The sequence below is a fragment of the Phalangium opilio genome, unplaced genomic scaffold, assembly GCF_054372755.1.
Source record: "Phalangium opilio isolate 3A_F unplaced genomic scaffold, DU_Popi_V2 ptg000540l_1, whole genome shotgun sequence".
Lineage (NCBI taxonomy): Eukaryota > Metazoa > Arthropoda > Arachnida > Opiliones > Phalangiidae > Phalangium > Phalangium opilio.
The window spans coordinates 245,676-260,429 of NW_028324244.1; the positions used below are offsets into that span (position 1 = coordinate 245,676).

Sequence of the window (14,754 nt, forward strand, 5' to 3'; positions counted from 1 at the left end):
AGGGTGTATTAAGGACCGAATACCAATTTTAGGGTAGATTAAGGAAGGACCTTGCAGGAAAATAGGGACTTTTAGGGACCTGGTGGGAGCCCTGTGTTGAGTTTGAAGTAAAGAACCAATTAAGGATCCACCATGCAGGGGTCGATGAATTTTAATAACTCCAGCGTTAATAACCTATTTCTTAAGTTAATTCCTTCGAAAGAGGAAACCAGTTGGGGTTGAAAACATAGGACCAGCTTCTTTATGACTATTTTCAATATTTCCCCACCCATTCTATGGTATAGTTTCTCATCTGGATGAGTGTGTAGGAGGCGTGAGGATGAGGTCAAATCGCCCTCATCTAAAAACAGACTCGTAAAAGGGGGAATGCCGTATCGTTACAACACCCTTCCGTAACTCGTTAAAGGATAAAGATGGTCTAGAGCCGGAGACCCAACAGGGCCTAAATATCACAAAAATATCTGTCAACGCGAGTTTATAGCGGAGTGTAAGGCGGATGGCAATATTTGTCGACTTTTAGGTTGGTACAGAAGATAGCGTAGACCTACTCGAGAAGTATTATTGGCGGATTAGGGGTGTCACGTGACTGGAAATTGGTATTACACTCAACAGTACGGTCTCGTAATAAATCCCCGGTCCCGCAAGCCTAGGATGGTGTCGGCACGAGATTGTCTCGGACCCATCACCAAAAACAACAACGGAGACATCACCGACCGAGTCCATCTCACTTGAGTCTCCCAACGTACTTTATTCCCTCCCAATGACGATACAACCCTCTCTCAATGGACAATTAAGCTTGATACGAATTCGTAGTTTTTTTCATGGGCGAAATTCTACCAAAGGTGTAGGCTAAATCCCGTGAAAAAAATCCCCCTTTGCCACGTACTTTCGCCGTGGTAAAATTACGAGTTAGAATCGCGTTCCCTCGACAACTAGGCCTAGCCTAAACCAATATCGACGACGGCTATATAGCTATTCCTTCCAACCAAATGGGTTTCTACAATCTAAGAGCGCTTTTCCTAGTTGCTATGGAGGAGAGAGAGTCTTCGCACGAAGCCCTCCCTAGTTTGGGGTACCAAAGATACCTGACATAACTAGTAGTACGCCGACGGAGCATTTCCATCAACGTAACGCCATCCCAGTTGACATTGATACACGGTATAAGAGACGGGCGAACATCTTCGGAGAAGAGAGATCAGTCTGGTCTCTTCGCCAGCCTCTTAGAATCCCTCATTTCGCCGCGCGGAGCTTCTCGCCTTAGACCACTTTCCCTCCTCATCCTCCATCTCTGTTTTTCCTCGGGGGGTCAAAAGGAAACTACAAGCTCTAAAACTATCGTTCAAATATAGCTCGAGGTTTATTCTTAGCGTAACATCTTCAGTCGCGTTAGGCTTAAGTCCAACGCCTTAATGTACGGTACTAAACCGAATTGAACTAACGTATTGGGACGAACGTAATCGAAGTTGGGCGAGCTCGCGCGAGGTTCAATCGAGCGAGCGCGTGACGCTCTTTCTAAAGGCCGACTTCCAGCAAAAAGGGTTCTAACGAACTGAAAACCGAGCATCGAGACTAACGATGTCCCAGCGACCGTGCCGATTTTCGAATCCCCCCTGGGTCAAAAGTTGGAACCACATTGCACGGCTTTCAGTTAGCTAGAACCCTTCCATCTTTTACCCCAGCGGGGATTCGAAAATCGGCACGGTCGCTGGGACATTGTTAGTCTCGATGCTCAGTTTTCAGTTCTCTAGAACTCTTTTCGATGGAAGTCGGCCTTTAAGTTAGAACTAACCCTAACCTATAAGTACGCTTAACAGTCTAGGACCCAACTTCTAAAGAAAAAGAAAGGAACCAAAAAAACTGTCCCCAAAAACAAAAAGACCGCGACTCTGACAAAAAAAGAAGACAGAGATAAGAGAAGACTTTTGCAAACGCCATTGGAGAGCTTGGAAATTAATGGACAGGAAAAACCCGGGAAAAACCGATCTTTCTTTGTTGTTTTGTTTTTTGGTTTTTTTTTCTTTTTGGTTGTTTTCACGTTCGACCACGTCGAAATAACTAGTCCCTGTAAATATCTTATACAGGAGGAGACAATAGTCTTAGACGAGGCCTAAGCTGATGGGTGGAAACTAGAGTATTAGAGGGGTCTTAAATTGAAACGATAAAAAGGACACACGCAAGCGCTATTCAGACAGAAAAATTCCGAAGTAATTGTCTCTTTCAAAAAATGTTAGTCCCTTGAAATTCCATTCTTTCCGCCTTTCTTCCTTTCGCTAATGAATTTACCAACAAACACAGTATTCTTAAATGATCCGGAAAAATTCCTTCTTAAATTACAAAAATAAATAAATAAATTGCGAGTCTAAATGACTTCACACTAGCGGATCTTCTGACAAGGCTTAAATACGACGGCATTGTTGCCACGGAATTTTCAGAACCAAATTCCCTGACTTTTCCAGGTTTTCACTGACCTTTTTCTGAGATTTTCCCTGACCTTTTTAAGCCGAAAGTGTAAATGTTTACTGCAAGTAAGTTTTAAGTGCTTATAATTAAATAAACTCGATCTACATTACGTTTTTCAATGTATTTGTTGCACCAAAATGAATAAGAATCATTTTAAGTTTCTGTGTTAAGAGAGGATGAGGAGAAACTTTCATTACTCTTTCAATAAAGACTTATCCCCAGAAATTTTACCCTCTAAAATCAAATTCCCTGACTTTTCCGGCCCATTTTTGAATTCCCTGACTTTTCCAGGTTTTCCAAGGCGCGAAAAAAAAAACCAAAAATTATAATAGTAAAAAGCGGCTTAATCTATAGGACATACGAGAAAATTCTTACAACGGTCGATACTAATAGCCTTAGGGGTAAAGATAAGAAACAAACAGATTAGGCTACATCTCTCGTCCAAAAAAAAAACTTTTCCCAAAAAAATATTACAAAATCGGATAAAACAAAGTCATCGCGACCTACTTGGAAACGGAATACATTTATAGAAAGCATATATATACACACATCACATCGGTTGGAAAACAAAAGTATATTTCTCTCAATACTCCTCGAAAGACCATCCTTAACCCATCCCAGCAGCCTCCGGAAGTATCACCCAGATTTGCGGTTCCAAAGTCGATATATATACAGTATAGGACGGAGAGCTCAATATTGGCGTAGAAATACTAGAGATAGCCCGACCAGACAGTACTATACATTTCCTAACTGAAGTCGTCATGGTAACGGGATGGATAGATGGAGAGCTGATTATAGAGATGAGAGAGAGAGGAGACCCGGGAGTCTAGAGGAATTGCGCGGGAAAGAGAGCACAGCCCACCCTAAACGGGGAAGCGCGCGCAGTTCAATACTGACGCGAGAAATCGAGGAACAATTATTAATAAAGCTATATATAGCCTATATATTTCACAACAAAATATTTTATAGGGCCCCAGCGCTGAACAAAAGAGAGCTATTTAGTTACGAATCGCTGAACTATCTCAATGAATGATAAACGAAAATGAATTGAATTGAAAGAGGTGGAATTAATTAGTGATTTACTTCAATAAGACTTTTCAAGAGGAACAAAATTAATAACCACGGTTAATTGATGAAATTTCAAGGAAATTTAATGGGTCCTTACGATTTACAAGGCTCAGAAATCGAACCGTGTTTCTGTTAGGTTCTGACAGAATTTAAGGGGTATGGTGTTCAGGGTTCATACAACTTTTGGAAAACAAATTTCCCTGAGATTTCCAGGTTTTCCCCCCATATATTTCCCTGAATTTTCCAGGTTTTTCCCGTATATGGAGTATCCTATGGAGCAAATGTTAACGAAGGAGGGGGGGGGGGCAAATATGGCTATTACATAATCAAAGGACATCCCCGTATCTCTAGTAGAACCAGAGTTATGAGCCTCCAATTTATAGTGTAATGTTAATCCTATGGAGGTGGTACAGTTTATGAGCATTTTGCTTAATTACTCGGCCCCTGTTTAACGCAAATTTCCCTGATTTTCCTTGAAAAATACACCATCCAATCATCACTTGAAAACTGTGTCCCTTGTGGCAAAATGGAGATAGAAGTTACATTTTCGACTCGAAACCGTGCACCCAAAGAACAAACATCCCCCTTAATTTCTGATTCAAACGTGTTTAAAATTAAATCAACCGCTATTGAATGGAACCACGAGCTTCGTACATTCATTTTCCATTGTCACTTATTGTCAATTTACCCGCTCCCCCATCTCCCCCTCCCCGGGGCCACCTGAACTATTACATCAGCTAAATTAACCAACATCAAAGGAAGTCCGGAGTGAGTCTATCGATATTTGGATAGTTATACTATATCAGGGCGGCAGGCACCAGGTGTTACTCCACCATGACCCGAAATACGGTGGAAGCCTTACGTCTGCCATTTCTATCTACATAATATATCGCTACGGATATTAATCGGCCATTAAACGTTGTTGGACTAGAATTAAATGAGCTCCGAAATGCAACGGACGCGACGCCAACGAAGCTATGGAAAACAATGGTGCCATTTCACAATGCTCCTATTGTTTAGATGTACAACGGGGTTGGGGTGCGGCCGGCGCTCCGAGCCAATGTCCTTGACACCTAACCTAATCATGGCTGCTGCTAGCGTCTTTGCCAGAATATTAAGAATTCAATACAGGGTTCATACAACTTTTGGAAAACAAATTTCCCAGAGATTTTTTCCTGGTTTTTTCCCCATATATAGGCCTATCCCTGAATTTTCCAGGTTTTTCCCGTATATGGAGTATCATATGGAGCAAATGTTAACGAAGGAGGGGGGGGGAATACGACTATTACATAATCAAAGGACATCCCCGTATCTCTAATATAACCAGAGTTACGAGCCTCCAAAGTGTAGTGTGATTTTAATCCTATGGAGGGGATGTTTATGAACATTTTGCTTAATTACTCGGCCCCTTTTTGACGCAAATTTCCCTGATTTCCCTGGATTTTACTAAAAAGTCGAAATTTCCCTGAGGTTTTTGTCAACTATTTATTTCCCTGATTTTTCCAGGTTTGTATGAACCCTGTCAGAATATTAAGAATTCAATAGACATTTTGATGGAAACGAAACTTCAGTTCCGGTAATTGTATTTAAAGCTAATTAGTACTATAATTAAAGGTGAACTTTCGTCAAGTTTTGTTCTCCCTCGACTAAACAACTTTAACAATAAAATTTTCCCACGAAATTTAAACGCGATAACAATGACGTCACGATACCCGCAAAACCGTCCGCAACTCTCTATTGCAGCCAAACATTTCGTACGAAAATTACCATGCACTATGGCTTAATATTATTACGTCACCACAGAGCGGCTAGCCACTTTAATATATATATAAATTAAAGATATAACTCTGGTAGGGGGGAGAGGGGGCAGGAAGTATTTGGAAATATATTTTAAAACAAAGTACGCGTACCGAAGAAAATTATTAGGAGCACGTGGCTGCACTGCAACTTGGGAGCCATAATCTCCAGAAGGAACTCTCTAGGGTACTTATTCAAGAAACACGCCCACGCCAAGATACAACGACGTTCAACGTATCCCAATTAATACTAACGAAGCTGAAAACAAACGTATATTACAGGGTTGCTTGCCACGGAATTTTCAGAACCAAATTCCCTGACTTTTTCAGGTTTGAGGTTTTCCCTGACCTTTTTAGGCCGAAAGCGTAAATGTTTACAGCACGTTTTAAGTGCTTGTAACTAAATAAACTCTCTACATTAAGTTTTCCAATGTATTTGTTGCACCAAAATGAATAAGAAACATTTTAACTATAAACAACAGTCTGAGAGATTTTTTAAAGGCATTTACTTTATAAAACAATTCTAGACAGCATTTTTAAGAATTGCTCTAGAGTTTTCTGTGTTAAGAGAGGATGAGGAGAAACTTTCATTACTCTTTAAATAAAGACTTATCCCCAGAAATTTTACCCACTAAAATCAAATTCCCTGACTTTGCTGAAACTTTTAATTCCCTGACTTTTCCAGGATTTCCAGGTACTGTGGCAACCCTGTATAAGCTAGTACCGCTTCTTCCCTTCATTTACAACATTAACTCGTACAAATCGTACATACAAACGAAAACGTCATTTGGATTGGGATAAAATTAACTGACAGCTACACCTTCCTTGATATACTATAGGGAATTACGCTTTAAATTACGAAATTCAAAATAGTTGGGGACAAAAAGACGTCGGTCGACTCGAGGGTGAAGTTAACTTGAAAGAAAGCGCACCGATAGTCGGCAGACACGAGTCTATTAGTCACGGGATACATTAAGACGCGTCATACATTTTACTGTTAAATTAAATCACAAGGCGTCGACGACACATGCATGGGGAGCAAGACCTTCAGTGTTTTTGTTAATGTTTTCCTTTTTCTCCTTCGTTCTAACTTCTAAGAAATAATGGTTTGCGCTGCCAAAAAGGATGACAATTGATGATAGAGCTTAAAACAATCCTCTTTAACCCTTAAAATTTCACTGCCAGCTAACAAATTGGTGAAAGAGTCGCGGGAAGTTTATTTTCAGCTAAAATTACAGGGTTCATACAACTTTTGGAAAACAAATTTTCCTGAGACTCAACCGAGTCCTCAAAACGACCCTTCAATACCAGGACGTCCTCCAGAGGATACCACCCCCCAAGAGGCTGCTCTTGCGGGAATACTTTGGAACCTGACCCACCAAAAACAAAAAAAAAACAAACAACGAAAAAAACTAATAATACCTAATTTATGTACATAATAACACTGTATACAGGGTGTTTGTGAAAAGTCCATCAATAATGAAAAAACGTATTTATTGGGCCATTGTGAGTCGAAAATGTTCTATGACATTTTGCCGTCCGAGCCACGGTTTTCGAGTTATGATTAGAATATTTTAGGGATGACCCCTTAATTATATTAACGCTGTCTTTCAATTTCTTAATTAAATTCAAGGGGGTCATCCGTAAATTACTCCAATCATAACTTGAAAACAGTGGCCCGGACGGAAAAATGTCATAGAACATTTTCGACTCAAAATGGCCCAATAAATACGCCCTTTCATTATTGATGGACCTTTCACAAACACCCTGTATATTTAAAAAAAAAAAAATTGACCACTGTGTAATGGGCGGGCCCGCGGAATATTTCCCTCTTGGCCTTTCTCTCCTAATAAAAAAATAAAAAAAAAAATATTTCCTGAGATTTCCAGGTTTTTTCCCCATATACTTCCCTGACTATTCCTGGTTTTTCCCGTATATGGAGTATCCTATGGAGCAAATGTTAACGAAGGAGGGGGGGGGGGGTCAAATATGACTATTGCATAATCAAAGGACATCCCCGTATCTCTAATATAACCAGAGTTATGAGCCTCCAAAGTATAGTGTAATGTTAATCCTATGGAGGGGGGTATGTTCGTGAACAATTTGCTTAATTACTCGGCCCCTGTTTGACGAAAACTTCCCTGAATTTTACTAAAAATTCTAAATTTCCCTGAGGTTTTTGTCAACTATTTATTTCCCTGTTTTCCAGGTTTGTATGAACCCTGTTTTAAAAGAACATTCTCAAGAAGGGTTTTAACTATACGCTGTTTTTAGTACGACAGAGAAATTCGAATAGCTAGCTATAAACCCAGCCTCATTTGCATAAGTATTATAATAGTTGTGTAAAAGGATAGAAACGACCTTTACGGATGAAGTTTGCCTGTTGTAATTTGTATAAAACACCACGGTTAGAGGAATAAAAGCGTCGAAGCGAGCCCGAAGAAAACCAATTTCGCTAATAACTCGCAGGGGTTGTAATACGAGAAGGTCCCAAGGTTAATAGCTTCAGGAAAACAATGTAAAAGTATATATGGGTCCTAAATTAATTTTTCGGTAATAAAAAATAGCCTAACTTTCGCTCTATACACCTTAACAAGGTCATCTAGCATCTGTGGGGGGGGGGGATAAGATTAGGCCAAACTAAAGTCAGTTTACTACGCGTCTCTTCATCTCTAGTATCTGTTTTTGACGCTATGTATGTCACAATTCACAAACCGGATAAAATGGAGCAGAAAACGGATGCTGCGGGAAACGCGTACTTTCACTCTATTTTCCTCTATCATCTCTCTGCCTCTTCCTCCCATAAGGCTAACGTAACGTGGGATAGATATAGCCTAGTGTATTTGGAGGCTGGGATATTTTTAGTCGAGGAGAGGGATCATGGGATTCAATTCGAGAGCTTCACTTTCACTATCTTCGCGACGAATCAAGGTGTCGGGCTAATAAACCCTTTCCCAAATAGAGCGGATAAATGTTATGATGGGAAGACTACTTATTTCCCGCTCAAATCTTGTTATAAAAGCGGGAAAAATGACGCGACACATGATAACGATGGAAACCCTAATTGCGCCTAATTATTCCCAAATACAACTATTTATAATTTATTTTTATATAGCCAACCACGGTTATAAAACAAGCGTCGTCACGTATTTGACCTCCGCGGTTAACCCTAACATCTAATAAACATAAACAAAATCACCCCGCTTAAAACAAAAATGGCCCGCGAAAATAGGCTTACCTTTGACTTGTCCCTCGAATGTGAAAACGGTGTCCTTGTCCTTCTTCTGAGGTTTCTTTTCCATTTTTAACGCGCAGTTGATTCACGAGGCGACACGATACAAAGTCCAACAATATTTTTTTCGACTTAATTACGGCTAATTACTCATTTTTAAACGCGATTACCGATAGAAACGTTCAAACGCGTCCGCAGATTTGAAAATCTTGCGGCGACTGGCATTCTGGCAAACCTAACCGGCGGCGGCGCATCCTCTCCTCCAACGGATAGACGAGTTCATATTTTCGAATTTGAAAGGGGCGCGCGCTCACTTAAGCTCCACCCATCTCTAGCCTCGCTTACAGTACGAAACAAGTTGGGTGGCCCGAAAGATTTTACTGGTCGATATTGCAATACGTGACGTCATAAAAACAATTTGAATTTTTGACAGAAGGCAAAGAACACGTGTTTGATGTTTTTACGGATGATTTAACGATTCCGTATCAATCGTAATCGATTATTAATATTAGAAATACGATAATTGCGTGGTTTTAATAAGAAAATTCGGAAAAAATATAAAAATTTTGTTTATTATTAAAAATGAAGGCAAAAAAATTATGCCAAAAGTGGTCCTTAAATCAAGGATTATTTAAAATGTTAAATAATCCTTGCTTAAATAATGCCATACAAATACTTAAAGAGAGAATTAATTAGGTAGTTAATTAATTAATGTAAAAATAAAAGGTTCAGAGTTTAAATAAGAAAATTCGGAAAAAATATCAAAACTTTATTTATTATTAAAAAAATTAAGCCATAAACATTGTTAAAAATTGCCAAAAACTATAAATAAATTAGAAAAACACCTTAAATTAAAGGGATGCACAATCCGTTATGTATGGGCGGGGCCTATATCAAACTTATCTTCCATCAAATATAGCTCTACAGAGCATGCGTGAAGTTCGTAGCATTATCAGTGCATTGGGAATGGGCATCTACCGTAGAAACAGACGTTCAAGCAGACATCAGCCTAATCACTACTCCAGGAAATAGTAACACTACTACTAAAAAATATAGTTCTTGAGTCTTATAGACACGCCCATACATAATGGATTGTACATCCCTTTAAATAATGACATACAAATACTTAAAGAGAGAATTAATTAGGTAGTTAATTAATTAATGTAAAAATAAAAGGTTCAGAGTTTAAATAAGAAAATTCGGGGAAAATATCAAAACTTTCTTTATTATTAAAAAAAATTAAGCCATAAAAATTGCTAAAAATTACGCAAAAAATAAAAAAAAAATAAATAAGAAACACCTTAAATAATACTTAAATTAAATGTTATTGCCGCCAAAAGTAGTCCTAAAATAATGCCATACAAATACTTAAAGAGAGAATTAATTAGGTAGATAATTAATTAATTAATTAATGTAAAAATAAAGGGTTCAGAGTTCTTCTTTTAAACCATCCCGAGTCTTTTTATGATAATCTTTCCAAGCTTTATGTGACCTAACTTTATCAGCGGCTTTCTTAACTAATCTCAGAGTTTCATCCACATCAAACTCGTAATTTGTAAATTTCGCGTGAGCTCCCAATGTTGGATGATGTCCCTTTATTATATTTTCAAAAAGGGTTAAACAGTGAAGTACTAGACCCCTCTGAACAAGTTAATTAAATTAAATTTAACTCTTACTACCTGATCTTCAGGAACTAATTTATCATCATCCTCCCACGTAACGTAAGTTACTCCCCTCAATCTGGCCAAATCTTTGTAACAATTTTCATCTTCACAATGATAACTATTAAATGAATAAATAATTAGTTTAAATTTGATTTTAGAAGAGTTAATTAGCGTAGCTTATTCCTGATCAGCGCCACCTACCCATAGCGGCGACTTTGAGAACTACCGTAATCGGCAAGCCAATCAGATGCCACTAAAATCTGGTGACGTCACTGACGGGCACTCTCGTCTCGGGTCTTACCAAAAATGACGTCACCAGATTTTAGCGACATCTGATTGGCTTGCTGTTTACAGTAGTTCTCAAAGTCGACGCTATGGGTAGGTGGCGCTGATCAGGAATAAGGCTAATTAATTCAGTTCAGTTTAGTTTTCCATTTAAAATAAATTATATAAATTACATCTCAAAAACAGCGGCCCAATCTGGAAGGAAAAGTAAATGTGTTAATCCTGATCCGTGCATTCCAATAAAAATATCGGTATTGCTTGTTATTTTCAATTGATCCATAAATGAGATTTTACGATCGAAATTAACTTTTAAAACTGAGTATTCGGGAATTTTTGAGAGAGCTTTAAAAATCTGAAATATTAATTAAAAAAGATTAAAATTAAACATTTTTTTTAATTTTTCATTATTGATTAATAATTATTTAAATAGGTTTTTAATTACATCATCTTCATTAATTATTCTACGGTATGATGTACCCCTTGATAAGAATGTAATTCTCAGTTTTTCACCCTAATTTTTGAATTAAAAATTTAAAATTAAACGTAATTAAATAATTAATTAAATAAATAAATTAAATAGTTAAATGATTATTTAATTACAATCAGTTTTTGTTTAATATTCAGTCTATGCAAGACGTGTCTATTAAACGCGTGAAATAATCCACTTCCTTGACATCCTGGAATCTAATTAAGATAATTAATTAATTAACTTATTCATTTTAATCATAATTAAAATAATGTAAAACTTATACCAGTGGCATATTATAATACATTCCGTAAATCATTCTTGGTAAAAATGGGAAAATTGCTTCTTTGAAGCAAACCTAAATTAATTATAAGTTAATTAACGTCTTAATTATTAATTAATGGCGTCTCACTTTCTTTCCTCTAAAGGTATCGAGACTTATTAAAGGATTTTTGGTGAAAACTTTCCACATGATACCAAAATTACTAGAATAAGGGAGCTTAATTGGATGGAAATATAATTAATTTGGTTATTTAAGACTAATTAATTCGTAATAATTAATTAATAATTAATCTTACTGTATCCCAAATAACAATTTGTATATCTTTTGAAAAAGAACCGTTAAAATGTTGACTCAGATAAAGGTTAAAAAAGTCACAAAAATGGTGATACATGCTAACAGCTTCAAAATTAATTAATTAAATTAATTAATTAATTATCTCTTAATCCTGATTAAATTAAATTAATTTAATAATCGCAAAACATACTGGCGTCTAATTTCATAATAAAAGTTGGTTTATCTATCACAATATCGCAAGATTTTTTCTCCGTTAAAGGATGTTTCTTTAATTCCGTAAAATTCTCCAACTCGGAATACCAAGATTGAAGGGGACTTTTATGTTGTCCCTGATTTTTGAGACTCTGTTTATCGAGGGAACAAAATCCCCCAATTTGTCCCTCTCTTATCACGTCTTCTCTATACCTCATTGGTTCTTTCAACTCTAACAGTGTTTTAAAATCAATCCAGATATTTCTGGCTCGGCAGTAACGAGTGTATTTTGTACAAGATAAAACGGAATCCCCCTAAAGTTAATTAATCTAAATTAATATTAACGAGTGAGCAAAGAGTGTTTAAGAGTTAACTTGCATCTTTATGGGGTTTGCAGAGAGTTTTAAACTCAGTTTTAATATTCTTTAAGTAGCCAAAGTCACCTTCGTTAAAAAATTCTTCCAATTGTTCCTTCTTAGTTTGGGTCCAGCCTCGGCTATCATCTGGACAAATTGGCTTGGAATACTGATTTGATAAAGAGCAATTATTCTCGTAACCCCAACAGAGATTCTTATGGAGATATTCCTAATTAAAAAATCATGTTAAATGCTGGAATTCCAAACTTAATTACAATAATTATTAGAAAGATGAGAAGTGTAATTATTACCTTGTAAGGACACTTTTCACTATCTCTACAAAGTTGGGCATCGTCTTTATTGCTGCTAAAGTAATATGGTAAATGTTCCGGAGCTAAATCGAGTTCTAAGTAGGAATAAGATCTGGCAATAATATCGCAAAATATCAAAATTAATGTAAATAAAGGAGGTAACATCTTAAATTAAATAGTCAAAATGGGCCAACATTAACTATGAGAATAGTTTTATTTATTTGGAGAATAGTTAAAGTTTAGTTCGCGATAATTAAACAAAGTTAAATAACATCCAAAAAAGGGTAATAAAAGATCGAAATGTCATTTTTTTCGCAATTTGAGACGTGTCAAATGAGAAAACCTCGTGGTAAAAACATTAGCAGAAGATATTTAAATACTAAACCACGCCTCTTCCACTTCCGGGATTGAGTGAGTGTTCTTTCATCCGCTAGGAAATAAGACATAATTAACTATATCACGGGCTTGTGGCGTCATCCCAGTGCAATGAGAGGAACTAAACGAAAAGGCGGGAAATTTGACTAATTTCAAGAATACATGTATTTATACATTTCTTATCTAGGCTTCGAGATGGCGACACCATCCAGTGATAAAGAAAATAATAATGCAAACGTAACTGCTCTAATTGCAGAACTTACGTTTTTTACAAACTTGCCGAGGAAGGTACTAATTGCAGAGGTAGGAATTTGCAGAACTGTTATTTTGCAAACTCTCAGAGGGAGGTACTAATTTGCAGAACTGTTATTTTGCAAACTCTCATAGGGAAGTACTAATTTGAAGAACTCATATTTTGCAAACTCTCAGCAGGGGCCATACAGCTAAGCCTAACAAGTAAATGCCCGGTTGACTGGATCGTCAATGAGGAGTTATGTCATTTACTCTCTTAGTGTTGCAATAGGAAAGCGTTCTAAAACTTTTTTTCAAAGTTTAAAGTTCTTAATGAGTAAAAGCGAAAGTCCTGTTGAGAAGAAAGCATTCATTATGAGTAAAACCATTGGAACTCACAATGGAACCTTTCACTGTGACGAGGTATTGGCTTGCTCAATGTTAAAAATGCTACCGGAATATAAAGACGCCGAAATTGTTCGAACCAGAGACCCAAATGCCCTAAAAGAATGCGACATTGTGGTAGACGTAGGAGGAGTATATGATCCAAGCATTCATAGATATGATCATCATCAGAGGTAAATGTTGCAATAGGTAAAGAGTTGCAATTGTAACAATCCCTTTCCAACAGAACTTTCAAGGAAACAATGAACAGTTTGAAACCAGAGAAACCTTGGGTAACTAAACTAAGTAGCGCTGGATTGATCTATTGTCATTTTGGTCACAAAGTCATACAAGAAGTTCTGGGCATCAAAAGTGAAGAGCCTGTGATAACTGCCATTTACGACAAAGTTTACAAGAACTTCATGGAAGAGATAGATGCCATAGATAATGGTATTTCAACCCATGATGGCACTCCTAGATACATTATCTCCACAAACTTGAGCCACCGCGTTGGTCATTTAAATCCTTCTTGGAAAGAACCAAGTTATGACAAATCTGTCAGTAATTTGAATTTTAAGTCATTTTGGTAAATGGTACATTCCTAAAACCATGATTTTAATGTTTTCAGATGCGTGTGAGATTCAACCGGGCCATGGAACTGGTTTCTACCGAATTTCTGGATAAAATTAAGTATTACAATGAAGTTTGGTGGCCTGTTAGAGCCATTATCAAGGAAGCTATCGAGAAAAGATATTCCGTTGATCCCAGTGGAGAAATTATGGAATTAGAGGGAGGAGGATTGCCCTGGAAAATGCATTTCTTTGAATTAGAATCAGAGATGGACCTGACACCGCCTATTAAATACGTCATTTACGCCGACACTAATGGTAGTTATCGCGTGCAGTGCGTTCCTGTTGAGGAATCCAGCTTTAAAAACCGGTAATTAATCCACTATTGCGCTCCCCTTGCATGCGCCAAGGCTTAGTGTATGATTTTAACACTGAAGTGACTGTGACAAATCATAAAATTTCTGTTTTTTTAAAAGGTTGTCACTACCAGAACCATGGTGGGGAGTGAGGGACGAAGATTTGTCCAAATTAATTAACCTCCCTGGAGCTATTTTTGTACACGCTAATGGATTCATTGGTGGCCATGCCACGCGGGAAGGGGCTTTGGAAATGGCTAAAAAATCTTTAAATTTTAAAGTTCAATAAAGTTAAAATAATTTTATATGATTTCTCAATAAATAAAAGTTTGCAATTAAGATTGATTGGCGTCATTTTTTACTTAATTAAGGTTTATATTAGTTGGGTATGTCAAAATGGACGTCATTTTAATCCAATAGAGCTATCTCGGT

The 14,754-nt window shown here is 37.1% G+C and overlaps 3 protein-coding genes across 7 annotated transcripts in view; 1 reads left to right on the top strand and 2 right to left on the bottom strand.

The window, feature by feature from the left end:
• Positions 1–8,794, bottom strand: part of LOC149588512 (SLIT-ROBO Rho GTPase-activating protein 1-like) — an 82,422-nt gene extending 73,628 nt beyond the window's left edge. The window contains exon 1 of the mRNA XM_089862444.1: positions 8,563–8,794. Within this exon, the coding sequence (XP_089718570.1) occupies positions 8,563–8,626 (64 nt within the window). The 5' untranslated portion in view covers positions 8,627–8,794. The remainder of the gene's footprint in view (positions 1–8,562) is intronic.
• Positions 8,795–9,310: 516 nt separating this feature from the next.
• LOC149588514 (EGF domain-specific O-linked N-acetylglucosamine transferase-like) lies at positions 9,311–12,882 on the bottom strand. 4 transcript variants are annotated; one of them, XR_016379955.1, is made up of 12 exons: positions 12,408–12,876; positions 12,119–12,325; positions 11,739–12,054; positions 11,550–11,653; positions 11,384–11,470; positions 11,258–11,329; positions 11,106–11,189; positions 10,948–11,016; positions 10,679–10,857; positions 10,233–10,338; positions 9,857–10,149; positions 9,311–9,401 (listed from the first exon to the last, which is right to left on the bottom strand). XR_016379955.1 is itself a non-coding variant. In XM_089862465.1 (11 exons), the coding sequence occupies exons 1-11, from the start codon at positions 12,446–12,448 to the stop codon at positions 9,985–9,987; spliced, it is 1,365 nt and encodes a 454-aa protein (XP_089718591.1). In that variant the 5' UTR covers positions 12,449–12,882; the 3' UTR covers positions 9,311–9,984. The 4 variants fall into 4 exon arrangements, 3 of the variants coding, with proteins under 3 accessions (XP_089718591.1, XP_089718589.1, XP_089718590.1); XM_089862465.1 differs by having other exon boundaries at positions 9,311–10,149; positions 12,184–12,325; positions 12,408–12,882; XM_089862463.1 differs by having other exon boundaries at positions 9,311–10,149.
• Positions 12,883–13,181: 299 nt separating this feature from the next.
• On the top strand, positions 13,182–14,663 carry LOC149588515 (MYG1 exonuclease). 2 transcript variants are annotated; one of them, XM_089862476.1, is made up of 5 exons: positions 13,182–13,436; positions 13,502–13,591; positions 13,645–13,954; positions 14,026–14,336; positions 14,443–14,663. In XM_089862476.1, the coding sequence occupies exons 1-5, from the start codon at positions 13,414–13,416 to the stop codon at positions 14,609–14,611; spliced, it is 903 nt and encodes a 300-aa protein (XP_089718602.1). In that variant the 5' UTR covers positions 13,182–13,413; the 3' UTR covers positions 14,612–14,663. The 2 variants fall into 2 exon arrangements, with proteins under 2 accessions (XP_089718602.1, XP_089718601.1); XM_089862475.1 differs by having other exon boundaries at positions 13,185–13,591.
• Positions 14,664–14,754: the final 91 nt, after the last annotated feature.

Excerpts from the sequence above, each read along its gene's own strand:
- LOC149588514 (XM_089862463.1), bottom strand. The coding sequence starts at position 12,572 with ATGTTACCTCCTTTATTTACATTAATTTTGATATTTTGCGATATTATT. Across the intron at positions 12,055-12,118 it reads TCTGCAAACCCCATAAAGAT|GGGGATTCCGTTTTATCTTG; the intron begins GCAAGTTAACTC and ends AATTAACTTTAG. Across the intron at positions 11,471-11,549 it reads AAATTGTTATTTGGGATACA|CTCCCTTATTCTAGTAATTT; the intron begins GTAAGATTAATT and ends CATCCAATTAAG.
- LOC149588515 (XM_089862475.1), top strand. The coding sequence starts at position 13,266 with ATGAGGAGTTATGTCATTTACTCTCTTAGTGTTGCAATAGGAAAGCGT. Across the intron at positions 13,592-13,644 it reads AGATATGATCATCATCAGAG|AACTTTCAAGGAAACAATGA; the intron begins GTAAATGTTGCA and ends CCTTTCCAACAG. Across the intron at positions 14,337-14,442 it reads GAATCCAGCTTTAAAAACCG|GTTGTCACTACCAGAACCAT; the intron begins GTAATTAATCCA and ends TTTTTTTAAAAG.